We start from the raw sequence: 27,895 nt of genomic DNA on the forward strand, positions 1-27,895 counted from the left end.
GGCGCGAGCGCACAACGCGCAGGCGCCGCCTAGAGGTGACTTCTCCGAAAAGTGTCTTAGTTCCCGGTCACCTGAGCTCCGGGTGACGCGGCTGCGGTAGTTGCGGATACCCGCCTTCCGCGGTGTCGCTCAGCTCCGCCACCCCGACCCCACTAAGGGCCTGTGCTTTTCCTCCAGTCCTTCCCCAGCGTCGGGCCGGATCGGGCCGAGCCGGGCCGCCCGGGCGCGGTCTTTAACCATGGCGTGCCTCTTCAAGAAGAAAACCGTGGATGGTGAGTTCCGGGCGCGGCCGAAGGGGCCCAGCTCTGGGTTTTCCCGGCGTCTTTCGGGGTCTGCCGGCCGCGGTTCTGGCTGCTGTCCCTGGAGGCGGGGCTGGATTAAGTGGTCCCACAGGTGACCGCCCTTTCTGCGCCACTTCTCTGCCTCCCTCTTGCTTCTGACTCAGCTCACCTTAGGCTCACCAAGGCAGTCTGGTTGCTTCCCTCCCCTCACACTGCCCGCACCCTCGGGTTTTCCTCAGCAGGGTCCTGAGCGTTTCGAGGAGGCCAGCGGGGTACTGCTGGCCCTGAGTGCCATTACACTTGGAGATCTGATGGATTTCTTGGTTGCCTCTGCTTGGATTGTTGCTCTTCATTTGGGCGATGTAATACTTGTAGGCATCCAGACAGGAAACCTTCAGTCTCAGAATGGAGTGAGGAGGGGATAACAGGCTCCAGTTAGGAAATGAAGTTGGGTCTGGGTCGGTTGCTTCAAGAACACCCCATCAGTGGAGAGATGTGAAACAAATGCTTTCTTGATTGACCCCAGTAGAAAAATAAACCCAAGGGACTTGCCCAGATTTAGTTTTCATAATGGATTTTTTCTCCCATATGATTATCTTTTGCCAACTAAAGTAAGTGATGGGGTATATATTGTCTTCATAGACGTTTAGCATGTAAAGATAATTGGCGTTGTTTCCCCGATTTAGCTTAATATCACCTTAAAAGGAGAAAAAAGTGGATGTAAAGGAATGTACAAGTTTTATGGTACTCATCTGCGATGCCTATAATGTGTTTATATAACACATGATATTTTCATTGACTGCTACCATGAATTAAATTCATTCAAGTTATTTAAAAATTGTGTTCCCCATTGTACGTTTAGTCTAGGTTTTTGCTGGTTCAACCAAAGAATCACTTCTTTGTAACTGTCTAATTCTGCCACAAAAGGAGCAGTGGTAGCTAGACAGTGATTGGTACAAATAGGGTGCTCAGTCCAGACCTGGAAGTAACTCCTTCATTCCTTTGTGTTGACTCTTCCAATGCCAGCAAAATTATTTTGGGAGGATAACAAAGAAGCTGTCTCTGCCCTGCTGCTCTATTCTTCATTGCAACACATAATGCCACTTTATCTTTGATTTATCACATGACATAATACATTTTTCCATAATCTGGGTGATTGAACTTTTTTTCTGATTTATTGACTTTTTATTAAGAAGTACCATTTCCAATACCTGGAATAACTACTAACTTGATATACAATGTGATACAATTATGTGAGATGGATTTTATGTGTGCTTTTCAGGAGAATGCTGCTTAATCTTTAATATGGCACTTTATTTTTTCAGTGTTTTAGCCACCACTGTTGTGAGCTTCACTTATTTTACAGTACTCTAGGGAGTGGGGGTGGGGGAAACGATTTATTTTCTTGTTGCTCGAGTTTTATATAGTTAAAATTTTTTTGTTGTTTAGTTTTCTATGGTGAGAATTTGCTAAATGGAAGAAAAATGGTTTCGTCTTCCTTACTGTGATGCTACAGTTAGAGTTATTTTTTTTTTAACAATAAAAGCCAAACATTCTAGTTTTAATTACTTAATACCTGTCAAATATTTTCGAAGACCTAAATCTCAGTTATGTGCTTTCTGGTGCTTTTGGAAATCTAGTGACTATTGTACTTGAAGTGTAGAGGAGAGGAAAAAAAAAAAAGACAGTGGGGGTGTGCAATGAGTGTTTAACTGTATACTCATTTGCAGTTAATTCTTCCAATAAATAACGTTTTGCTGAATAGTCTTATTTGTAAAAATCTTAAAGACTTTTGCTAGGAACTATGCCACTAAATTAACTATATGTGCAATTTCCAAATTTAAATTTGGCCAGCAGGTACATTTATTATAAACTACCAAGATGCATACTTGATGTTTTCTTACATTATCGTGTCATTTCCAATCATTTACTGACATCTTAATAAATAGATCTGTATTTTCATTATTTTGATATAGAGCTTTACTTTTTTCACGTCCTGTTTTATTGAAAGGAAGGTTTTTTGTTTTGTTTTATCTAAAAGATGACAGCATTCTTCTTGGTAATGAGGCTGTATATTATGAATATGAAATTTAATGTATTTTTATTTCTTTACCTCTGATCCTTGGATTGATCATGAGCTCTTTTATTGTATGCTGACTTTTAAATCCATTCCAGCAGTAATGAAATTCTGATATATAAGTAACTGCCTATAGGTCTGGGGAATAATTGAATCTTTTTTCTGTTTGGATTGGCTGGAAGAGTTATATACTGTATCATTAAAGACTACTGCACGTGTAAATTAAAAAGGAAGACAACATTACAGCACTTATTACTATTCAGAGTTAGGTTTAATTCATTTTTGACACAAAGATGAACAAATCTGCAGTGTATGCTTTGCTAAAGAAATTAATGAGAGGAATACCTCAAGAGAAGAGAAAGACTCTTTAGAATTTGAAATTACAGTTGACTACTACTTGGATTTCCTTTTGCCTGTGTAAGGATGTACATATATATAGTGTAGTATGTTTATCTGCAGTGTGGTTTTTTTTTTTTTCCTCCTTTGTAGACTAATAGTGACCTATTTAGGGAAGCTGATTATGAACCTGTAAATCAGGATCCCACTAGGACTTGTCATAAATGCACAACTAAAAATGACTTAAAAGTGAAGTTCTTGGCCGGGCATGGTGGTTCACGCCTGTAATCCCAGCACTTTGGGAGGCCTAGGCGGGTGGATCACCTGAGGTCCTGAGTCGGAGACCAGCCTGACCAACATGGAGAAACCCTGTCTCTACTAAAAATACAAAATTAGCTTGACGTCATGGCACATGCCTGTAATCCCAGCTACTTGGGAGACTGAGGCGGGAGAATCGCTTGAACCCGGAAGTCAGAGGTTGGGGTGAGTCTAGATCTCACCATTGTACTCCAGCGTGGGCGACAAGAACAAAATTCCGTCTGAAAACAAAAAGTGAAGTTCTTTAAGCACTATATAATTTTTGTCTTTTAACCTCAGTAAAGACAAATTTGACTAAACCAACACAGTGCTAAGCCTTGTGCATGCAGTATCTTATTTCTCATAAAACTCATAAGTACTCATGTCATGTCCTTATACAATGAGAAAAGCAAAGGATTAAGTCATGTGTTCAAGATTATACAGCTATTAAGTGTCAGAGCTAGGACCTCATCCCTTTGAGTATTATTATTACTTTTTTCTTATTAGAGATTGATAGATGACACAGTTTAATTTTGCTCCTCTTATCAAGCACATGGAATTCTCAACTTTTGGTAGCTACCATGCAACGTTTACATTCTTTCTAGATCCAGAATTTCGTTTTGAAATTAGTGGTAGAACTTGCTTTCTAATGGTGGTGGAACTGAAAATAACCCATCCCCTGGACAGAGCATTTCTTCAGAAGTGTGGTCAGTTTTTTTCTGCTTTTCATCTAAACTGTTTGAAGGAGTAGTGATGTCTTAACTCCACTTCTTTACTTAACAGACTGCCTCCCCCACCTTATAGCAGTTTGTCTTGCATGGCATGTAATGGGATGTTGACTAGATGATCAGTAACTTCTAGGCTGTCAAATCTAATGGCCATTATTAATGATCATCTCTTGGGCCTATGTTTTGCATTTCATCCTGATAATTTATTTTCGGAAGTTCTGTCTCTTAACTTCTAAGACATATAGCACTGTCTTAATTTTCCTCAAATTCCTCTGACCACTCCTTTTCTTTCTTCTTTTTGGTTTTTCTTTTTTCTTTCTTTTTCTTAAACCTACCCCTTATATGTTGGTGTTCTTCTTGGTTCTATCCTGCGCTGCCATTGCTCTAACTGTATTCTCTTCCTGCATGATCTTATTTACTCCTGTTATAATTATAACTTAAGTACTGGTAGATCCCAAATTTGTGTCTCTAGATGTATTTTTGAGTTTCAGGCCAGATGTCTGGCAGTTCGCTGAATACCTCTACCTAGGTGTCTCACAATATCTCAAACTTGAGATCCCAAATAGAATTCATCATCATATCCTTTGAGTTCTCCTCTTCCAGGGTTGGTAGTGCTTGGTGTTGCCCTCTACCATCAACTAATTACCAGGTCCTGCTTCTTTTACTTCTTAAATATTGGACACATAGGATCTCCCTCTGTGTGACTGCAACTCTTTTCTCTAATTCAGATCCTACTTACCTTGTACTGTACTATATCACCTTTTCGCTTTTCTTTCCTGTAGCTTCACAGCCCCTAAATCCTTCATCCATAAAGTTGGGTATGTGATTGAAACTTGAACCCAAATCTGGCTATGCTTCTCCTCAGTGTAAACCTGTTTATGAAGTCTCTGACACCAACAGGATCCACTGTGAGTGTTTTAATACTGCATGTTTGGCTCTCCTTGAACTAGCCCTTCCCTTTCTTTCTAGCCATGTCTCTGGGCATTTTAGTATCCCACAGCACTGTTCTATTCATTGGTATCTACCATACTCTTTCTCACCCTGTCATATTTTTGCTTATAATGTCCTTATGCCTAGAATTCCTTTTTTCTCTTCCTCTAGCTAACCTGAACTATCCCAGGTTTATTTCTTCTTGAGTCTGTATTAAGTACTTCACTCCTTGAGTTCCCCTTTTGTAGCATTTCTTTCTAACTTGGATTCACTAGAACTGTAGTAGACCCTCCTGCACTTTCAAAGTTGAATGATGCTTATTCTGAGTCTCTTCCACATTCCATATTTGTAAGGGGTTTCAGAGTCTTCAGCAGAAATGAAAATATATCTGCAATAGTTTCTAATTTAGAGATTAAGTCTCTAAAATAATACCATTTACTCACCAAAGTAGTATTTCTAACATCCAGGGCTTAGAATAGTCTACATCCACAGTTTGCCACCCACTGTGAACTTTAGTGCAAGTTAGAGATAATTTGAAGAACACTACAGAGAGAAGAGGAGCAAAGCTTCTTGTCTTTTGCCTCTTTGGGATGCTATTTATATATGCTAGCTGTCCAAAGTTCGGAAAGTGTGAGGTTTTGACGAAGTTGGGATAAATCACCCGTCAATAGATAGTTGTGATGCCACATTTCTAATGTTAAAAGGAAATGAAACGGAATACCTTTCAGAAACATTTCTTCTGTCTTCCAGAATAAAATACACCATTCTCATGGTGGTACCTGCAGAACTCAGATGTTTCCCAGGATGCAGTGTGTCCCTATAGTGCTCCTTATTCTGAATATTTAAAAACATCAAGTTTTACTTTCTACTTAACCCCTACATTATTGACATACCAAAGAAGAATAATTGAACATGAGATTCAGGAACACAGTATACTTTTCTGAGCATTTTCTTAGAAAAACATTCTCCCTACTTTCAGAACAGATATTTCTGTAGGAAAAATTTGTTCCCTCTGTATTTCTGCATCCCAGCATGACTCCAAAGACAGACTTTTCCTTTCCTGCTACCATTTCCTGTCTTCAGGCCCATTGGCCTGTGAGGCTTTTCTTCCAGGGCACATTCCCTCTTAATTCTCTCATTTAAGCTGAAAAATACACTTTGACAGTTTTCTGAACTGAAGTTTTATTGATGGTGTTGCTAATGCCTTTGTCTTTGAGGACTAAATGAGACTCAAAGGTCTGCTGACATGTGCCCATCTCTAAACCTTCTTTTAGCTCTTGAAAACACTGCCATTTTGATAATAATAAATTTGTTCAGATGAATTCCTCAGGGCTTGAGTGACTTGAGAGTTACTAGTAGGAAAATTCATTTTTGCTACCACTTATGCTGCCATATGAGTTGGCTTGACTGTCGCCTTTTCTCTTCAGTATTTTGCCTCTCCCAAGTCCTGCTGTTTTTCAACTTAAACCTGATTCTTAGGTTGGTTGACTCCCTTGACCATATATAGGTAGAATAAAGCTGTAGCCATGATTCCCCTTTGTTCTTTCTGTTTTCTATAGTTACGTTTTGTTTTCTTTTTACCATGTATTAAAACTGGTTAGTTAAACTGATAATATTTGTCCCTGAGTTTCTGAAATACTATTCCCAAAACCTGAGAAGCAAATTTGGTTTGCATATCAAATTCTAATTACTTCTCACCCACTCTGACTGTCATTTTCCTTCTGCGTCTGAGTAAATCTTGTTCCTAGAACCAGCACTCTCTAGATAGTGACCTTTAATGTTTCCTTTTAATGCCTTAGTTTTTGAGTTTGTAGTATTTTTGCAGTTTTTTCTCATCAACCCAAGAAGATGAAACATCTTCACATAGCCAGAACCTCTTTTTACTTTACTGTTCATTGGCAAGCTTCATCATGCCTAGTTAGCTCAACTCACACTCACTCTGGGCTTTTCTTGTATCCATCGCACGATTAGAGTTTATCCAATTATATTACCAGTGTCACAATGCCCACTGTTCCCACTGATACCAGCTGTTACAGAGCTTGCTGGTAAAGTTTAAAGTAGAAGCTACTACTTCTCTGGATATCTTGATAACTTAAAACCAGTTAATGGAGATTGTAAAGTAGGATATGAGAACATTTTGATCCTTCTCACTTCATATTTTGATTAGGCTTAGAGTAACTGATAGGCAATAAAAATCACATAGATGAAAATGTATTTTATCAAAAGAAATACATTTAATTGTAGGAAATTTGGCTTATTAGATTAAAAAGTCTGTTATAACCTTATAGTGAAGAACACGACATACAGTATAGTAGATACTGTCTAGTAGATAGATCAGCTTGAATCCTGCTGAATGGTGGTGATTCACATACTGTTTCAGCGTTTCTAAGGCTTTCATCCTGAACTGCTTTGCTAGCTTGAGATAGCACCCACATTTCCTTAAAAGAAAGGCACTTTAAATAGTATTACTCACAAATTAATGAATGTCCATATTTATACTTGATAATTACTTTTTTGCTTTTATCCTCAAATGTACAAATTGTATCTAAACCAATGGTAGGGAGGACAGGCATGATTCAAGTTGGGGCTTGGCCTCAAACCCCAAGTAGAGAATTCTAGTGAACTAGACTGGACCATATGGGAGACCATTTTTGTTTTGTTTTTGTTCTTTTATTTTTTGACTTTTTATTTTTGTAAGCAAATAAACCATATTGACTCAGAACCAAAAAAGGCAGAAACACCTAGTGTCCGAATGTTAAGCCCAAGACTTAAGTCCATGATCTTACACTCTGCTGTAGACCTGTGTATTTCCTTCAGTAAGAAGAACCTGAATTAGTTGAGATAGGCTTTTAATGCCCAGAGTGGAGCTGGCCTGGGTGGCCTTTTCTGACTGTTGTGCTGGGCTTTGAGAGGGTGGTAGATCAATCAAGGCTCCAGACCCTTTTTATCTCATTGAATGGTAGCAAAGAGAATATACCATGTCATATTTATGTACCTTTGGCATTTTCACAATGTGAACTTTTCTATTACCACCCATTACGATGTGATTCATAACAAACCACAAGGTAGATGAAGTCCTAGAGAATGAAAAATTCAGTGTACACCCTTATCTGCCTGAAGAAATAAGCAGAGGATAGACAGGAGTCAAGCACTCCATCTTTCTTAGGTGGCAACAGTACCCTGTACATGTTTCTGCCATGATCTTGCCTTACATTGAAAAGGGGGGAAAGTAGAAAGTTAAAGGGAAATAGCTGATTATTTCAGTGCTGCACGTTTCCGTTGTAGAAAGCTACCTATCATAGTTCAGATTTTACCATTGTTAAATTATCTTTTTTAAAAACCGATTTTGTTTTATATTTTAACGGCATGTGTTAAATATGCCTCTAAGTGGAATCCTTTCACATTTCTGTGCATATGTTTGTACTCTCTTAGTTTGCTACTAAGTATGATATATTGGGATGGTATTTGCATGAAGAAGGGTGGGACTACAAACAAGCAAATAAATAAACACATGTATTCCCTTCTCTTAAAGAGATTGCAATCTTGGAATGAAATCATACCTACTAAGAAATAAATCTAGTGGATAATAAACTTGGCTGTAAAAACATTAAAATTGTCTCAGACTGTTCCCAGATTATTCCTTCTGAATTATCTAGAAGACCAAATTATTAAATGTGGATTTAATATAGGGATTGTTTTAAAAAAAAAGAGTAATTTGTTGTATTGTAGTATATTTCTATTGTTTCATATGAAAATATGTTTTACTGTCTTTTCCTACGTACCATAATATGTTTTAAAGTGTTACAATTATGTTTTAGTATGTAACATTAGCCGCTCTGAGTTTATAGCTTAGAACTGTTTAAATATTAATAAGCCTATTAACAACTATAAGGCTGTGGAATATGCAGTAGTTAATTTTCTTTATTTTTCCTTTTATGATATACAGTTACTGTTATGGGATATAGAGTTACATTAAATTGAGAAAAGTGAAATCAGACTATTTTAATTAAGTTACGTGTTTTGTTGAATTTGCATGTAGTAATACTTGTTTTTCAATAAAGATGATTATATCTAATCTCAAGTCTGATTCTCAGGCACCTTGGGTGTTCAGCAATTCAGTTCAGTTCTGACACTAATTATCTAGAGTTAGGGCATACCCTATAGGTGAAAGACTCAGTCCCACAAGACTGCCCTAGTTCACATGCCACTTAAAAGTCCCAGGTTGCCACCGTACTTCTGACTGACTAGGTTTCCCTACAACTTCATGTTCAGGTTTGGTAATTCACTAGGATAACTCTCAGAACTCAGCAGAGTGCTTTATTTACTGTTACTGGCTTATTTTAAAGTATACAACTAGGAACAGCCAAATGGAAGTGATCCATAGGTCAAGGGTCGAGGGTGGCAGACAGAGCTTCCGTGCCCTCTCTGAGTGTGCTATATTCCTAGTACATCATTGTGTTCACTAATTGAGAGGTTCTCTAAATCTCTTTGTCAAAGTGTTTTTATAACCTAATCTCAGGCACCCACCTCTCTTGACATATGGGGGTGGAGTTAAAAGCTTCCATCCTCTTATCAAGTGTTTAGTCTTTCTGGTGACCAATCTCATTCTGAGGCTGCCCTCCCACACCTACCCCATATATTCAGGTATGGTGCAAAGGAGCATGTTATGAATAACAAAAGACATTTCTGACATTCAGGAAATTCCAAGGATTTTATGCCCTCTGTGCCAGGAGGCCAGGACAAAGACCAAATTTATATTTTTAATTATTTCACGCTAGTAATGAAAAAATATGTATGTAGATAGAATTTTAGATATTAACTTTCAGCAGTTGCTGTGCACCTGTGTCAATTATCTGGCCACAATTTAACTTCTCAGTATAGTGGCTTGTCTTTCTGAACAGTATTATTGTAGCTTGTATAAGACCATCATCACAACCAGATGCGGTGGTTCACGCCTATAGCCTGTCATCCCAGCACTTTGGGAACCTGAGGCAGGTGGATCATTTGAGGTCAGGAGTTCGAGACCAGCCTGCCCAACGTGTTGAAACCCCGTCTCTGCAAAAATTAGCAAGGCATGGTGGTGCTTGCCTGTAATCCCAGCTACTCAGGAAGCCGAGTAAGGAGAATCGCTTGAACCTGGGAGGCGAACCAAGATTACGCCATTGCACCGCAGCCTGGGCGACATGGGTGAAACTCTGTCTTAAAAAACAAAAAAACGAAAAACACACCATCACTATCTGATACTGCCACTTCATCTTATACTCGTTAAGTTTAGGGAGTCCTTAGTACACAAAGGGGTTGTACTCCAGAAGCTCATTTATTATTTGAGTTTAAAATTTAGAGCACATTTTTATGGACACAGTGTGGTGAGTGGTAAATGTTTTTTTTATCAGTCCATTGGCTTTGACAAAATAGGGAACTAAGTCCAGAAGAAGATTAGGCGTGTTTGAGTGTTGTGGATGAAGAGGTTCATGATTCCTTTGAAAGATCAGGAAAATGAGAGCAATTTTGTTGTTTGGGATCAGTCTATAGATGTCTGAGAAAAGATGTGTATTAGGGGCTGAATTAGGCCTCCCCCCATCACCTACAATTCATATGACAAAACTCTGACCACTCATGTGACTGCATTTGGAAATAGGGCCCTTAAGGCTGTAATGGAGGTTAAATAAAGTCAGATGGGGCCCTGATTCAATGACTGCTATCCTTAGAAGAAGAGAAAGCTCCACAAGGAAAAGGCCATCTGAGAACATGGCAAGAAAATGACCATCTGCAAGTCAAGGAGAGAGGCCTCAGGAAAAATTAAACCTGCTGGCACCTGGACTCCTTTCAGCCATCAGAACTGTGAGAAAATCATTTCTGTTGTTTAAGCCATCCACTTTGTGATATTTTGTTGTGGCAGCCCTGGCAAACTAATACAGCATGTTCCAACCAATGCTCTAGGAGACACTAGTGTCTAGGAAATATTAATAGATACTTCTTAAAAACAATTTGTAATACATTTGGTTAGTAATCTACGATATATTCTCCATTTCGGGATTGACAATGCATACCCATGTATTAAATATTCCCAGAAACCTTGAAGCAAATAAATGTGTTTAATTTCTTTTTCACTTTCAACATTACCCAAATATATTTATCTGTGGATCATCCACTCCCTCTCTTTTAAATGCAATGTGTGTTTCCCATCAAGTCCCAGTCATTATAGAAGAAGAAAGTAGGTGGCAGGAGAGAAAGCCCCCACCTTCTTTATCTCTATTAGAGATATGCTATGGTTTCATATACTTGTATTTAAACATCATGTAGAATACCTCACTAGTAAATCCTAAGCACTAGATGTCCACAAATATATAATTGAGAAACCGAATAAGCAATGGAGGTACGGTAGATGTCTTATAGGTAGGATATAGGAGCTTTGACATCTTATTTTTTTATTCAGAAAAGTCATTATGGTTGATTAGTTTTATCAATAATATGACTAATTATTAACTGTAACTACTATAACAATATATTAACTATAATTATCCTAAAAAGATACTGATTTTTGGCTTTGTTGTTTTAATTGAAGTTAAATTCATATAACGTTAACCATTTTAAAGTGAACAGTTCAGTAGCATTTAGTACATTCATTCACAGTGGGGTGTTAACACTACCTGCATCTAGTTCTAAAACATTTTCATCACATCAGAATAAACCCTGTACCCCTTAAGCAGTGACTTATTGTTTTCCCTTCTCCCTAACCCCTGTAATATACCAATTTGCTCTGTATGGATTTACTTTTGATGTTTCATATAAATGTAATCATAAATCGTGACCTTTTCTATCTGGCATCGTCACTTACCATAATGTTTTTGAGGTTCGTGCATATTGTAGTATGTATCAGTACTTCATTTCTTTTGATAGCTAAATAATACTCCATTGTATTTTTGTACAACAATTTGTTTATCTGTGTATTTCTTTGTAGTCATTTGAGTTGTTTCCACCTTTTAGCTCATGTTAATAATACTGTGAACATTCATATAGAAGTATTTGTTTGAATACTTGTTTCACTTCTTTTGGGTAAATATCTAAGAGTAGAATTAGAAGGTCATACAGTAATTTGATGTTTTACTTTTGAGACATCACCAAACTGTTAATCATAGCAACAAAACCGTTTTACATTCCTAGGAGCAATATGCAAGGGTTCCGATTTTCACATCTTCAATAGCACTTGTTATCTTCCTTTTTTAAAAAAATTATTTTGTTCATTCTGATGCATGTGAAGTAGTAGTATTTTCTTTAGGACTAATGATGTGGAGCACCCTTTTTATGTGTTCATTGGCCATATATGTGTCTTTTTTGGAGAAAATCTGTTCAAACCTTTTGCCCATTTAAAAGTTGAGTTGTTTTTATTTTGCTTTTTGAGTTATAAGAGTTTTTTAATATATTCTGGATACCATTCTCTTCTCAGATACATGATTTGCATATATTGTCTCTTTCTCTCTGGGTTGTCTTTTTGCCTCATAATGTCCTTTAATGCATAAAAAATTTTAATTTTCATGAAGTCCAATTTATCTGTTTTTGTTTTCTTTTGTTCCTTATGCTTTTAGTGTCATATTTAAGAATGTAATGCCAAATCGCAGGTCATGAAGATTTACTTCTGTGTATTCGAAGGGTTCAGCTCTTACATTGGGGTTATTGATTTTTTTTGAGTTAATTTTTGTATGCAGTGTGACGTAGAGGCCCAACTTTATTTATTTTCATATGGATGTCTAGATTTCCCAGCACTATTTGATGAAGAGACTATTCCTTCTCTTGTTGTTGTTTTTAAATCTCTTTGTTAAAAAGTTAGTCTAATAAAGTAGTTAAGATCACTGGTTCAAGAGACAGGATGGTTGGATCCAACCAAACCTGGTGTTACTGCTTGCTACCTGTGTGGCCTTGGGGAAGTCACTCAGCCTTCCTAACATTCAGTTTTCTTATAGTAAAATAATAGAAATGCCATAGCATTATTATGAACATTAAATTGTGTAATATAAGTAACAACAAAATTTCTGACAATAAGAGATCAGGGTTGCCAAGAATTAACATTCCCAGGTCATGACATCTGATCTATTGAAGAAACCACTGTTTGTTAACAACTAACCCAGATTACAGTCCATCAGGACTAAAGAACCCAAATGAATTCAGAGAAATTAGAAAGATATTATGATTGAGAGGATCTTGCAGTATATCAGAGCATTTGTATGTTGTTTACCCCTTATGAAAAAGAAAGCTGAGGTTTAGAGTATTAACTAACTTTTCCAAGGTATAATCATGATGATCACGTGACAGAGGTGAGATTCCAATCTAGATCTGCTTCATGGGAAAGTCTGGTATTTCACTCTGTTAATGTTTACTGCAGAAAACCAAAAAGATTTAATAAACATATAACCTGTCTTCCTTCTTAAATTTCATATAGTATTAGAGTCAGGAGACATGAAAAGGGTGTGTGTGTGACATATATATGTGTAATATAAAACATTGTATGCTAATCATTTATCTAGGTGAATATTTTATTGTATTTAATACTTTTGTCTAAATCTCAGACTGTAGCATGTTTCCATTCACCTGCTGTCAATTCTTTATATATTAATATTTATAATTCAGCTCTTAATATTTAATTAATTTTTTAGCATATTAAAGTAAAATAAAAACATTTTGACATCTAGTAAATCTAAGTTTATTTAATTTTTGAGATGGAGTTTTGCTCTTGTTGCCCAGGCTGGAGTGCATGTTGCAATCTTGGCTCACTGCAACCTCTGCCTCCCGTGTTCAAGTGATTCTCTTGCCTCAGCCTCCCAAGTAGCTGGGATTACAGGCATGCATCACCACACCTGGCTAATTTTGGTTTTTATTAGAGACGGGGTTTCTCTATGTTGGTCAGGCTGTCTCGAACTCCCAACCTCAAGTTATCTGCCTGCGTTGACCTCACAAAGTGATGGGATTACAGGTGTGAGCCACTGTGCCTGGCCAATCTAAGTTTTTTTTAAAGTGATGATCTCTGAATCCAATATTTTAAATGGTATTGAAAATTTTACAACCCATAAATTTAGGTTTCTTTTGTGATTCTCCTAGATGTAATAAAGGAACAGAATCGAGAGTTACGAGGTACACAGAGGGCTATAATCAGAGATCGAGCAGCTTTAGAGAAACAAGAAAAACAGCTGGTAAGTAGAACATTAAATTTCACTTTAACTTTTCAAACAAATTTGGAAATTACTGTAGGAATAATTAGCTAACTAGGAAAAAGACACATGGCAGGTGGTAAGTGATTTACTAAGAAATGGCAGTTAATGATGTTCGCATCTTCTGTTTATCTTTGTTTATTGCGTCATTCTGCTGACTTTTATCGGGATTCTGTGTATTCTGTTGATTATAGAATCAAATTATTTTTCAGTTTGTGAGAGTCATGAGTGTCTAGAAAGAAATATTATTCAAGACAGATCCACCTTCTTAGTTAACAGCAAAGATAAAATAGTCATAGAAAACAAAGGGAGGTTTTTAAAAAAATGCGTTAACTCATAGGAGTCTTGCTTGATATTTTAAAGATCATTGTGTCTTTGACAATGAATATACTTTTATAATAGACTAGTCTGGTTCATTTTGAAATATTCTTTATGCTATGTTTTTATGTGTATGTTGCCTCAAATCTTTAAAAAACAGCTTTATTGAGGGATAATTGACATGCAATAAACTGTACATATTTCAGTTGTACAATTTGACAGGTTTTGACATACATATAAACTCATGAAATCATTATATTACAGTCAAGGTAATAAACATACCAATCTTCCCCAAAAGCTTCCTTATGCCCCTGGAAATCCCTCCTACCCATCCCTTCCTGTTGCCCTCCTTCCCGATGAAGAAAATACTGATCTGTCACTGTAGGTGAGTTTTCATTTCTAGAATTTTATGTAAATGGAATCATATAGTGTCAACTCCTTTTTTATGGCATCTTTCACTCAGCATAATTATTTTGAGGTTAATCAGTGCTGTTTCATGTATTATTGTTACTTACTTTTTATAGATGAATATTATTGAATTGTTTGAATATTTCACAATTTGTTTATTTACCAGTCAGTGGACGTTTATGTTGTTTCCAGGTATTGGTTAATTGGATAAAGTTGCTTTAAACATTCATTCAAAGTTTTTATGACATGATTTTCATTTTTCTTGAGTATATTCCTCAGAGTGAGATTGCTGGATCATAGGGTAAATGTATGTGTAACTGCTAAAAAATTAAAATTAAAGTGCCAAAAAATTTGCAGAGTACCTGTAATGTTCTCTTCCCACTAGCAATGTATGAAAGTTACAGTTATTTCACCTACTTGGAGTTGACAGTCTTTAATTTTAGCCATTTTATTGGGTATATAGTAGATGGTCATTTTAAATTTCATTTTCTTAATCACTAATGAACATCTTTTTAGGTACCAGTTTGCCAGTTACCTTTGTTCTTTGCCAGAGTGTCTATTCAAATATTTTACACATTTTTTTCATCAAATTGTTTTCTTATTCAGTTGCAATAGATCTTTATGTATGGTGGAAACAAATGCTTTATTAAGTGTATGTTGTGCAAATATTCTTTCCAAGTTCTTAAGCTTGTCCTTCATTTTCCTAAGTGTCTTTTGAGGAATATAGAAGGGTTTTTTGGGGGTTGTTTTGATCAAGTACAATTTTTTATTCTTTTGTTCTTTTTTTTCAGTGTTAGAGTTTCTTACAAATGTCAGTTGGGTCAAATTGGTGGTAGCGTTTTCTAAGCCTTCTGTACGTTGCAGATTTTCTGTCTGCTTGTAACAATTAGAGTGTATGCTTAACAGTGGAGTTGTTAATATTTCTCATCCTTTTTTCTGTGGTTAGTACTTTTAGTGTACTATTTTTCTGATTAGTACTTTTAGTGTACTATTTATTTTTAGTGTACTAGCTACGAGTGCGTAACCTTAAGTCACTAATATTTTCTCTTGTTTTCTTCTAGAAATATTATAGTTTTAGTTCTTTAGTTGTACTTTTTTCTGTTATGTTTAAGCTTCTGAAGTATTTATTTTTTTCAAATACAAGCTTTAATGCTGTAAACTCTTTTAAGAACTGTTTTGACTGCAACTCACAAATTTTTAGATGTTGCATTTTCACTTTATTAAGTTCAAAATATTATTTCCTCTGTGCTTTTTTCTTTAACTCATGACTTATTTGGAACTGTTATTTTTAAATTTCTCTTGTGATTTTCTTTTCATATTTTTGTTATTAATTTTGAGTTTCATTGTAGTTAGAGAGCCTACTTTGTGTAATTCCAGTCCTTTAAAATTTATTGCGCCCTGTTTTCTGATGTAGAATATGGAATATTTTGGTGATTGTTTAGTGTACACTTGTAAAGAATGTATATATTCTGCTTTCAATGTTGGAGTTTCTTACAAATGTCAATTAGGTGAAATTGGTGATAATGTTTTTTAAGCCTTCTGTATCATTGCAGGTTGTCTGTCTACTTGGAACAATTAGACTGTATGCTTAAGAGTGGAGTTGTTGATATTTCTCATGCTAATTCTACATTTGCCTGTTTCTCCTTTAAGTTCTGTCCATTGTGTTTTATATATTTGGAAGCACTTTTATTAGGTACATACTCACTTAAGATTGTCCTGATATCTGTATGTATTGATTCCCTTATCATTATGAAATATTTGTTCTCAAGTTTATTTCATCTCTGTTAATATAGCCACTCCAGATTGGCAGGTTTTGATAAGTATGTACATAGCATGTATTTTTCTGACCTTTCACTTGACTTTGTTTTTGTACAAGTTGGTATCTTGAGATAGCATGTAGTTGGGTTTGCTTTCTTATCTAATCTGACAGCCTGTCTTAAAATTGAGGTATAAAATGGACTATTTTATTTAATATAATTATCTATATTATTAGTTTTATATCTGTCACCGTGCTTTTTATTGCACTGTCCCACCAAGTCTTTGCTTGTATGTTTGTTCCTTTTCCCTTACCTTCTTTTGGACTGTCTTTTTTTCTTATTTTAAAATTTTCTTTTGGGCTCTAGGTGTGCACTGTTTTTGTGGACTTGCTTTGTATTCATGGATGAAGGTACTAGTTCTGTCCTTCCCATGTAAACATGTAGGCTAAATTGCTTTCTGAGATCACTCTTCTGCTCTGTGACTTTGTAATAGCCTCTTCCCCTCTTCATGATCGGGGAGAAAGGGTTTGTTATGCATATTAGATCTGTTCTTCTGAAATAAATTATTGAAGACTACCTCTCAATGATTTTATTTTCTTCTGTTTGTTTCCTCTCTTAGGAATTAGAAATTAAGAAAATGGCCAAGATTGGTAATAAGGATGCTTGCAGAGTTTTAGCAAAACAACTTGTGCATCTACGGAAACAGAAGACAAGAACTTTTGCTGTAAGTTCAAAAGTTACTTCTATGTCCACACAAACAAAAGTGATGAATTCCCAAATGAAGATGGCTGGAGCAATGTCTACCACAGCAAAAGTAAGTGAGAGCCTTTATATCCATAGATTTATAATTTTATCAATGATATTTAAATATCAACATTGCAATCAGACTTAAAAGCACCTCTTGGTTTATATGTGGTACAAAATGTGTGTAATTTTTAAGTAAAACAGGTTATAATACTAGGTAATTACTTCTGCATTCTTTGATGATATGTTTTAATACACAAGTTCTTGTTTGAGGACAATCCATTTTCTTTTCTTTTTTTTCTTTTTCTTTTTTTTTTTTTTTTTTTTTTTTTTTTTTTTTTGAGACAGTTTTTTGCTCTGTCACCTAGGCTGGAGTGCAGTGGTGCCATTTCGGCTCACTGCAAACTGCCTCTCGGGTTCAAGTGATTCTCCTGCCTCTGCCTCCCAAATAGCTGGGATTACAGGCGTGTGCCACCACACCTGGCTAATTTTTGTATTTTTAGTAGAGATGGGGCTTCACCATGTTGGCCCGGCTGGTCTTCAACTCCTGACCACAGATGAGCCACCCTCTTCAGCCTCCCAAAGTGCTGAGATTACAGACATAAGCCACCATGCCTGGCCGACAATCCCATTTTCTGAGGATCACATGTAGCTTCTAATTTTATAAAATTGACTTTAAAAAGTATTTGCTTTTTTTCCCCTCGAATTGTCAGAACATTTTTGACCTTTTTATCCCATTAAGCTATATGTGCTGACTACTTTTGAATGATAAATTTTTCTGGATTCATTTCTATGAATGTGTCAGAAGGTCACATGAATAGTAAGAAGATTTATCAGAACTTATGTTTTTCTAGAACTTATGTTTAACTTACTGCATACATACACAAACACATTTTTATATATCTATAATCAGTGTTTTTACTGTAGAGTTTAAAGGACTCTGAGTCTTCCAGTTCTCAAATAAAGCACTTCTTGATACTGTTGGTAATCAAAAGATGTTAAGACAGAAGCTCTGCTTTCACAAATTTTATAGTTCAATTGGGGGAGCTTAAGTTATGCCTCTAGGAACCTACCCACTATATATCAGTCTTGCTAAGCTTTATGAACTGCACAGACCTTGACTAGGATAATCTAAAAGACCATGCGTAAGACAGAGGTTTTAAGAATATCAGTAGATGCTAGATGTAGAGAAGAGGAAGTATGAATACAAAGTGCAAAAGAAAAAGCCTCAGAGGAAAGTACAAGGTTTATGTTAGGGAAATTGTATACAGGCGATTTTTGTTATTCACGGTAGTTATGTCCCATGAACTCGGAAGCACTGAAATAGTGCATATCAAACCATTGCTCCCAGGGGAAATACAGAATTATATCTCTGTGAGCCTTTGTTTTTCATCACCTAATCTCCACCTAACTGTTTCTGTTTAAAGATGCCACATTTAATAATTGATTTGCTCATATTTAGCTCATGACTAATGGCACTATACCTCATGCCACAACAAAGCTTATCTAACAGATATTTTCTGCATAAAGCACATCATGTCCTTCTTTCACTTAGGAACATTGGACAGCATGTTAACACAATGCTTGGGGATCATTTTAATCAGTGAGATCACCAACAAAAACCACAAAAGCGAGAAAAATATGACACTAAATAGACTATGGAAAAGACACTTAATTTTCAGTAAGAAGGCAGAATATCACCTGGTTTAACCTTAGCTGGAAATGTGCATGTCGGGCGACTCAAATGTTTTGCTACTTTGCACATGTCCACAGATGAGCATTAAAACACTGCAGGTATTCATTTGAGGCTACAAAGAAATTTTAATGAATAGGTAAATTCTCATATATGGAATCCACAAATAAGGAATAGTAACTGTAATTGTGTTTTAGACATAAGAGCACTTGAAAGTTGAATGCTGTGTAAACATACAGTTAGAAGGAATAAATTCATTATTTGATAGCAGAGTAGGGTGATTATAGTTCACAAAAATCTATTGTACTTGGATGGTAAACAGCCTAATACTCTGAGTTGATCACTATGCATTGTATACATGTAACAAAATTTTATATGTACCCAATACATTTGTGCAAATAAAAAGTAGAATGCATCCATTTTTTGAAGTACAAAAAGTACAGTGACATGTTATAATCTTTAAAAAGAGAAAGTTTCAAGCTGGGCACCATCCTTCATGCCTGTAGTCTCAGCACTTTGGGAGGTCAGGGCGGTGGATCACTTGAGACCAGGAGTTCGAGACCAGTCTGGCCAACATGGCGAGACCCCATCTCTACTAAAAATACAAAAATTAACTGGACATGGTGGTGGGCACCTGTAATCCCATCTACTTGGGAGGCTGAGGCAGGAGAATCGCAGGAACCTGGGAGGCAGAGGTTGCAGTGAACCAAGATCAGGCCACTGCACTCCAGCCTGGGCAACCGAGACTGTCTCAAAAAAAAAAAAAGACAAAGGAGAGAATGTTTCAATATATATTTTGTTTCTCCGTTTCCTTATTCTTTTTGTTTGTTTGTTTTTTGAGACAGTCTCACTCTGTTTCCCAGGCTGGGATGCAATGGCGCAATCTTGGCTCACTGCAACCTCTGCCTCCCAGGTTGAAGTGGTTCTCCTGCCATAGCCTCCCAGGTAGCTGGTATTGCAGGCCGGAGCCACCATGCCTGGCTAATTTTTGTATTTTTAGTAGAGAGGGCATTTCACCATTATTGGCCAGGTTAGTCTCAAACTCCTGGCCTCAAATGATCTGCCCACCTTGGCCTCCCAGAGTGCTGGGATTATGGGTGTGAGCCACTGCGTGCTCAGCCTCAGTTAACTACTTCTTCATGAGTCTTAGTTATTTTGTAGTGAAAAACACTGTTAAGGCAAAAACTTTTGTTTTTCTGTTTTGGTTTTACAAACGAACACAACTAATTATCTAATTTGGGGAAAAGATCATTTATGAAGATTACATACATAGCCTGAGAACTTGTTAGTAGTATTGAAGGGAAAGATTACTCATTTTCAGTATTCTGAAGGTGGTGGGCTACCTAATCTGGTCCTACCATGTGGGCCACCTAATCTGGTCCTACCATGTGGACCTGTGTGAACTGAAATTCTCATTTAAATTTCTTAGACGTGTTAACTCAGCAAATATTTGGTTAGGTCTTTTAGGTAGAGATGGAGATGAAGTGGAAAGGAGAATTAGACAAGAGCTTAACCTTCATGCAGCTACAGTCTATTTAAGAGGAAGCCCGTGGGGAAGTAGCTTGTGTAGTGGTTGGAAACTTGAGCTCTGGAGACAAACTGCTTGGGTTCTGATCTCACACCACATAGTAACAGTGTGACCCCGTGTAAGTTATTTTGCCTTTCTGTGCCCTCCTTCTCCATTTGTAATAGAAGGAAAATGGTAATACCTAGCACGTAAAGTTTTGTCAGATTTAAATGTCATGTAACTTTGATAGTATTATATGTAAAGTACTTAGAACAGTGCCTGGTGAGATTATATAGGCATTAGCTACTCTATCAACAGCACCATCATCACCATCATCATTATCATTAGTATTGTTTACAACAACAATGTAAGTTGCAATTAAAGTAATTTAAGTTATACGAATAAATATAAAATTTCATATATCCTGACTAGGATTTTATAGGCATGTCTATTCTAATCTGGGGTGTCAGGGACTACTTTCCTAAGAAAGTGGTATGTAAACCGAAATGCGAAGTGTGTTGAGAGTGAAAGCAAGTAGTGAAGAGGATTCAGAGTGAGGGACGGGTACATGTAAAGGTCCTGTGGCAGGAGAAAACATAGCACATTTAAGGAACCAAAGTTATGTGTCTAGAGGGCAATAGTGCAAAATGAGACTGCCTTGTTAAGCAGAGGTTAATCTGTTAGGTCTCGTAGGGAAATTGTGGTATTTGGCTTTTAGCACTTAAGAGTAATGGAAAGCCAGTAGAGAGTTAGGTGTGTTGAGGGTGATAAGGGGTGTGGGGAATGCTGCATCATACTTGGAAAGATTACTTTGGCTACAGCATTGCATATAGTTGAAAAAGGACTGTTTGCTTCATATCTTTGAAATCAACAAGTTTTCTATTATATAGTTTCTTTTAATATACTGAATTAACTATATAATGCATACATATATGTTTATATTATGCATCATATATATAAAAATACAGTCATGTCTGGCTTAACATTAGGGATACATTTTGAAAAATTCACCTTAGGAAATTTTATCATGGTACAAATATTATGGAATATACTTACGTAAACCTAGGTGATACAGCCTACTATGCATCTAGGTTATATGCTGTAGCCTGTTGGTCCTAGGCTACACTGTACTGAATATTATGGGCAGTTGTAACATAATGGTTTAATTATATGTGTATCTAGACATATCTAAATATAAGAAAGATACAGGAAAAATGCAGTAAGCTTATGAGGCCACTGTCATGTATGCTGTTGGCCATTAACTAACTGTAAGTACATGGCACATGATTGTAAATAAATTTTGGTGGTACTAGGGAACATTAATTTCTTAATGAAATGAGTTGTGAGTATATAATGTAAGAGAATTGTTTTCACATAATTTTCAAAACTCACATTTTTATGTTTCTTCAAACCATGGTTTTAAATGTGTTAATAGATTAAGTATGTATGCTAGTATATCTTCTAATCCTTTGGACATTAAAAATTTTAATGAAAGTTTATAAAAATTAAATTTAAAAATTTGTTGATAGTACCTACTTGCCACATGAATAGGTAAATTTAATTTTCTTATTTGAATAGCAAAGGATTTTATGCTGATAATTTTTTTATTATATGATTTCTTGCCTGTTGTTCAGATGAGGTTTTTCACACTGGCCTTTACTATATAGATGTCAAGCAGATGGTTTCCAAATGACTATTTCATTTTTTTCTAGACTATTTAGCACTCTATGTTTGATTGCGGCAGGATGGGTATCCTTTAAAAGCCTATCTATATTTGATGTGTTCCCTTTTGACTTATTCCATAGTAAAATTTTCATAATTATGGAACTAACATGAATCTTGTAAATATGTTTATAGACAATGCAGGCTGTAAACAAGAAGATGGATCCACAGAAAACATTACAAACAATGCAGAATTTCCAGAAGGAAAACATGAAAATGGAAATGACTGAAGAAATGAGTAAGTTTAATAAGCTGTAATGAAATGTATAGTTTTCTCATCTTTGAGTTGGCCATTTATTTACTATCAATCTCTTATTCTCATTCACGAAGGTAGAAATGATGAAACCTAAAATGAAAGGCTCAAAATTCTATTAGCATTTAACTGAGGAAAAGGTATAAAATATGTTACTCCACATCTCTATTACATATTGGCTTCGGCAGTTTTTCTTTATTGATTAGTATACCAAAACCAACTCGTGAGGTAAATAATTCTTCATGAATTAAGTAGTTTCAGAGTTATGTCGACTCTTCGATACTATCAATTTGTCTGTATTAGAAGTAGAGGTAATGGAGCTCTTTAGTTTTTATTCTCATTTTTCCCCCTCTCACAAGAGTCTTCTAATATTTAGTTTTTGTCTTTTTGAATAGAAACTCATTACATGTTATGGCGGAAATACAGAGAATACAAAGAAACAGAGCATATAAAAATCGTCACAGCACCCAGATGTAGTTACTGTTAATGTTGTACATTTTTCTGTATTTTCTTATAATCTTGATCTACAAAAGGAAGATCACCTTCCATGTACAATTAGGAATATCTTGCTTTTTAGAAACATAATAGTATAACACAAGTATGTACTCATGACCTTGACGTTAAATCTTCTCTGAAGTCTTTTTAGAAAATAGCCTTAAGACCAGGTGCGGTGGCCCACGCCTGTAATCTCAGCACTTTGGGAGGCTGAGTTGGGTGAATCACCAGGTCAGGAGTTCAAGACCAGCCTGGCCAACGTGGCAAAACCCTGTCTTTACTAAAAATACAAAAAATTAGCTGGGCATGGTAGCAGGCACCTGTTTATACCAGCTACTTGAGAGGCTGAGGCAGGAGAATCACTTGAACCCAGGAGGCAGAGGTTGCAGTGAGCTGAGATCACACCGCTGCGTTCCAGCCCGGGAGACAGTGTAAGACTCTATCTCAAAATAAAAAAAAAAAAAAAAAAAAAAAAAAAAAGCTTTAATATTATTTAACGTCAGTATACCCTAGTTTATCATGCTATTGTATTGATCAATAAGATTGCTGTAAAATTTTTAACGTATTTGATAATCTTTTAAAAATTATGTTTAAGTATTATCTTTGACTGAATTCTTAAATCTCTTTTGAAAATTAACTTTTATAAGGCTTTTGATTTGTACTACCAATTCTTTCTATAAAGACTACACCAGTGACAATAACTGACCCCTCATTGAACCCTGATCAGTATTAAATCATTACTTATATTATGTCGAAAACTGGCATTGTTTTGAAAAGATGTTTTCTAAATGTTTTACAACTATAAAAAATACAAAATACAAAAATAAATGTTTTACAACTATGTAGGGATATATGAATTTAGCCTTGCTTATCTGCCAGTAGTTTAGTTTAACAGCTTTTAGTAAGTAACATTTAGTGTATAAAATAGTATCTAATTAAGTTACCAGGGTTAATAAACTCATTATTGTTCTAGTATTCTATTTCATATAGTCGTCTTTCCTCTCATTGGTGATAATACTGCATATTTATATTTGGTAGCTCCAAAAGTTCTGTAGTTTTTACTTTAGGCCTTTATTTTGAAAACTCTGATATCAGTTTTTTCAGGTTGTTGAAACATTATCAATGAATTTTTAATGACTGAGAGAATTGTTATTTATATAATGTTCATAGTATTTAACATATGGTTTCCAATGCCAGTGATGACAATTCTCACCAGAGAAATTAACTTTTCCGTTAAGCTATAATTAAAAGAATCAGTAACCCTTACTTAATCATGTATCTATCATACCTACTGAAGTTCTCATTTGTATTTTAATACATTGCAAGTTAGTCTGAAATAATACTGATTATTGATGGTTACTTGTGTTTATAATAACCTAGTAAAGTACACTAGCAATATTTTCATCCAAAAACAAATTCAAGATGTAAATCAACTTATCTTTTTCTGCTTGAAATTTTTATTCTGCCATGTTGCTCCAAAGCTTGTTCACATTCAAGTTTAAGACACAAGATCATTGGGAAATTTTATGGTATACCTCTGATGAGTTTTATTGCACTTTTTCTGAAAGCATTCTTGTTAGTCTGATTACACCTCTCTAATCTTTTTCTTCTATCCACTTCATTCCTTTTTTCCTGCAACCACTTCTTTACTTGGGCCCTTATAAACTTTGTGTGACCTGGACTTGGCAGCTCCTGTATTTCTTTGCTAAGTTACATCTGAGTAACTATACTGCTTGCTAAATTATTTTTTTCCAAGGACTTACCTTTGAGCATACCGATTAAATTTTATTTTGTAGTAAGCAGAAAACTACAAAGTAAAATCCCCAAATTTTAAATCAAAAACAAGAAGGGAGTATTTAGGTTATGAAACATCTTCAGTTTATACTCTAGATGGTTGCCTACCTGATGTGACATTTTCCAGGGAGTCTGATTGCAGGTTTGTTACTATAGCAGTCCTAAACCAGGACACCCTGGTCAGAGCATTCCATAGACAAGGACTCTCTCACTAGTAAATATTAAGTCTGTTTGCCAGGAGCCCCAGTTACCAACATGATTACAAGGAAATCAGACTAGGTTACCTGTCTTGCCTTTCTACCAGGAGAGGAACAGTTTCAGGCTAGATGCTTTAATTGTTTTTTCTCCCAGACATTTTTCATTTATATATCTTAAATAACAACCAAACAGAAGAACTTACTCTTTCTTGCCTGTGTCCCTATTGCATCACGGTGACTTTGCCCATGCTGTTCTCTTTATGTATCTTAGTGTGTTTAAACTGTATGTATATTTGCCAGATTACTTCACATGTTACTTCCTCCAGTTGGATGTCATCTCTTCCTCTGAAACTTTATAATCATTTATCTTTTCACTTACCCCAATCTGTTTCTTAATTTTTTTCTTTTATACTCAAGTGTGAACTACCCGAGGTCTTTATTTTTCTCCATCTGTATACCCATTGTATTTGTATTGCATTTCAGGTACTTAGGTGCCCGGTTTCAAAGATAAAAAAGGCATAATCTCAATCCATCAGAAATTGCTTTCCCACAACTGAACATGATGCCTTCAATACAAAGTGCTTTCAGTAAATACTTTGGGAAGGGAAGAGAAGAAGAAAAGGTTGTAGCAGTAATAATCCTGTTAAATTGGACATCATTCTTTGGACAAATTTAATAAAATATTGAACATTAGATTTCTTTAGACGATTCTCCCTATATCTTGAATGTAAATTTAAGAAGTATAAAAATATGATTATAGAGGTAAAAAGAGTAAATAGTTTCCCAGATATTAACAGGATTTTTATTCTTGTATATTCTTCCTCTATCAGCTTAATGGATACAATTTGTGAAATAATATTTAAAAATCTTAATCATGTAGCTGTGAATATCATATGGTTTTTGTCTATTAGATGTAATTTTGAAAAAATCAGAGACTTATTTACTATAGGATAATTTGTGTTGAAATGAACATTATTCCAGAATTAATGGCTCAAATATGTATTTATCAATGTACTTCACTGACATTTTGAAGGATTTTTTTTAGTTTGTTTACTGAATTTGTCTTTTGTAATATACAAAATAGTTGGGCTAGCCTGTAAATATGTAAATCTAACCTGAAGTTTGTTTGAAAGTAACTGAGTTGCTTCTTCTCCCTTGTCCCCCAGTCAATGATACACTTGATGACATCTTTGACGGTTCTGATGATGAGGAAGAAAGCCAGGATATTGTGAATCAAGTTCTTGATGAAATTGGAATTGAAATTTCTGGAAAGGTATGAACATTATCTTTCCTTAGTTGGAATAGTTTCTACCTACCACCTTTGTCACTTAATTGTTTTATTTTTATTATGAGGTGCGTGTTTTTATTTCTGTTTCAAAAGTAAATTAGACCTCTTTACAGCACATTCCATGTCCTAGTCCAAATGTTTCCTAATGCACGTTTTTCTTTTTCTTTGTTTACTATAGATGGCCAAAGCCCCATCGGCTGCTCGAAGTTTACCATCTGCCTCTACTTCAAAGGCTACAATTTCTGATGAAGAGATTGAACGGCAACTCAAGGCTTTAGGAGTAGATTAGTCAAAGAAAGTCACAATATTTTGCTTACTTATAATTATGTAGTATAAACTAGGCACAGTGCAGATTTCTTTTACAAAACACATGTATTTTGCAAAAACAAAAAAAATGAAGACCATGAGTGAACAGTTGTTTCCTAACCCATGGCTATTTTGAATCTTTTGCCAAAGAATGACAATGATGCAAAAATGGGAACAGTTTGGATTTTAATTAGAACTATTTAGGAGTGATGATGTGTAAAAAGTTGATTTCTCTTTTGCATGGCACAGAGAAATTATATTCCTTCATGTCAGTTTATGTTCTAAAATCGTTTTCACTGAATATAAACTCTTGTTAAATGCCATTAGGCACCACCTTAAAGAGGGTTGTAAAAATATTAAAAGTATATTGTTAATTCTGTATCTGTTGCTTCTCTTTTGTAAGCGATTATGTATTATGACCATAGGCAGTTACAGTTGCCAAATTATTTTTAAATGGTCAAAAAGAAGAGTGCTATTTAAACATCTGTCTTAAACAAAAACTGTCAATAACTTGTTCTTTTTCCTTTGGGAGAACATTCTAGTTGGTAAGTTTATTACCTTTCAAAATGTGCTTGGCACCTACCTTACATCACACAGACCTATTGTGCACATCTTTAAATTATTTCGGCTGGCAGAAAAGAATGACATTTTAAACTGAAATCAGGGCCTCATGCAAAGATTATCCTGGCTCTTTTCTAAGCTTGTAAAAGTGAATTGAATATAATTAGTAAAAATAGGCAATGAATAAATAACACTTTATAGTAAGAAAACAATATATTCTGCCCATCTAAAATGAGAGTATTATAATTGATTTTATGAATTATAATTTAAACTTTAATTTTGAACTGTATTAATGTGTATATTGAATCTTCTAAATTGAAGCCATTATTCTCAATTAAGTACTACAACAATGACAATGCTTGACCTACATTTTAAAAATAAAAAATAACATTTTTTTAATAAACTATAATTTTACCAGAAATTACTGTCTAAATATGTATTAGCAGTATTTTTTAAGGTAAATTGCCATGATATCTAATGAATGTGTAGACAGAGAACGTGAAGGAGTGTCAGACTAGTTAGAATTTAGAATTAGGTTAGTTTTGAAAAATGATGTTGTGATATATGGGTTTTAACACATCCTACCATGAAAACTGGAGGAGATAGGTGTAACCTGGTTAATTTGGGATGATGGACATTTTGGACTAATATTGACAGAATACGTCTTAGGACTAGTATACATGTGACATGGATTGCTAGGAGGAACGAAAAAGCTAAACCGTATAGTTTATATTCCATAAACCATTTTATAATGTTCAAAGATTAGGTTTCATTATTGATAGTATTAAATACACAGTTTCTCTTAACAGTGATGGGTCAAAACATTTTACTGGATTATGGAATGTTTACCAGAACATGTTTTGATTCTTGAATGTACATAATAATGCCATCTAACTTATTTACTTTCTTGTTTACATGTGGGGGCTTTTGTTTTTAAAAATTATTTTGTTAAAAAATCTCAATAAAGATTTATTATTGTTGTCCTTTTCTTCCTTATCTT

General features: G+C 35.3%; 1 protein-coding gene and 1 long non-coding RNA gene across 2 annotated transcripts; both read left to right on the forward strand.

Moving 5' to 3' along the window:
* On the forward strand, nucleotides 1-27,875 carry CHMP2B (charged multivesicular body protein 2B). The gene is made up of 6 exons (XM_032277189.1): nucleotides 1-272; nucleotides 13,743-13,834; nucleotides 16,955-17,149; nucleotides 22,137-22,239; nucleotides 25,907-26,013; nucleotides 26,207-27,875. Exons 1-6 carry the CDS (start codon nucleotides 239-241, stop codon nucleotides 26,315-26,317), a joined length of 642 nt encoding a protein of 213 aa, XP_032133080.1. The 5' UTR covers nucleotides 1-238; the 3' UTR covers nucleotides 26,318-27,875.
* LOC116550987 lies at nucleotides 3,187-8,199 on the forward strand. Its single transcript, XR_004268653.1, has 2 exons — nucleotides 3,187-7,878; nucleotides 7,914-8,199. It is a non-coding gene; the product is annotated as an uncharacterized LOC116550987 (long non-coding RNA).
* Nucleotides 27,876-27,895: the final 20 nt, after the last annotated feature.

This window comes from Sapajus apella, unplaced genomic scaffold (genome assembly GCF_009761245.1).
Source record: "Sapajus apella isolate SASKATOON/1434 unplaced genomic scaffold, GSC_monkey_1.0 scaffold8, whole genome shotgun sequence".
In the NCBI taxonomy this organism is placed as follows: Eukaryota; Metazoa; Chordata; class Mammalia; order Primates; family Cebidae; genus Sapajus; species Sapajus apella.